This window comes from Populus euphratica, unplaced genomic scaffold (genome assembly GCF_000495115.2).
Source record: "Populus euphratica unplaced genomic scaffold, PopEup_1.0 scaffold1984.1, whole genome shotgun sequence".
Lineage (NCBI taxonomy): Eukaryota > Viridiplantae > Streptophyta > Magnoliopsida > Malpighiales > Salicaceae > Populus > Populus euphratica.
The window spans coordinates 1-860 of NW_011501808.1; the positions used below are offsets into that span (position 1 = coordinate 1).

General features: G+C 40.9%; 1 protein-coding gene across 1 annotated transcript in view; it reads right to left on the bottom strand.

Annotated features, from left to right (window-relative positions):
• Positions 1 to 6: 6 nt before the first annotated feature.
• Positions 7 to 860, bottom strand: part of LOC105118459 (protein WALLS ARE THIN 1-like) — a gene marked incomplete at its 3' end in the record, with an annotated part of 1101 nt that continues 247 nt past the window's right edge. Inside the window, exons 2-5 of the mRNA XM_011016428.1 lie at positions 651 to 860; positions 488 to 550; positions 262 to 378; positions 7 to 112 (exon numbers count right to left, since the gene is read on the bottom strand). Of these exons, the coding sequence (XP_011014730.1) occupies positions 7 to 112; positions 262 to 378; positions 488 to 550; positions 651 to 860 (496 nt within the window). The remainder of the gene's footprint in view (positions 113 to 261; positions 379 to 487; positions 551 to 650) is intronic.

Below are 860 nucleotides of genomic sequence, written 5' to 3' on the forward strand. Positions count from 1 at the left end.
GTATACCACTGGACCTGTGTATAGAGTGATCACTGAGGCCCCTGCTACACAGCAGATAGTTCCTAGTACTTTTGCTATTCCATCTTTTCTGTTTATCCTCACTTTCTCTATCCTGCATCATAAAAGAAAATAACACGTTTCAGAAAACGAAAATTATGTGTAAAACGATGCATTTACTCGCTCCGCAGATCATATGTATGTGCATAAAATTACACGCGTGATGCAATAAGAGTCTTAAAGAGAGAGAGGGAGAGGGCTTGCCGGAGTAGAGCTGCCATGAGAAAGGTAATAGCAGGGACAGAGTTTTGGATTGCTGATGCGAAGGTGGGTGAAGTGTTCTCCAGACCGAGCAAGTAGAATCCTTGGTTTGCTGTTATTCTGTTCACATGGGAAACAAGAAGAGAAAATGAACGGTATTGGTCTTTCATTGTTTCTAATTTTTATTTTCATTTTCATTTTAAATTAATTGATATATTTTGAGTCATACCCAACAAGTGCAAGGAAGAAGAACTGAAGGACAAAGTTGAGAGTGAGCGCTGGCCTCTCCTTCCTGATCGGACAAAGAGAAAAGAATAAATACACTTGAACATATATAAAGGATGACCGAAGAGAAAATGAAAGGATTAGATTAATGGATGTTAGAGCAGTACTTTTCTAGAAAATATGCAAAGGGAAGCAGCAGAAGCAAAGCGATGATGTTCCTATATACTGGGAAAACAAGCTTGCTAACTCCCATATTTAGGGCAGCCCTAGAGACCACATGGAACCCAGCATAACCAAACTGCAAGGCCAACATGGCCAAGTGCAGTTGGAATCTTTCAGGAACCGAACACCGCATCCTCCTTGAAGAAGCTGAACCG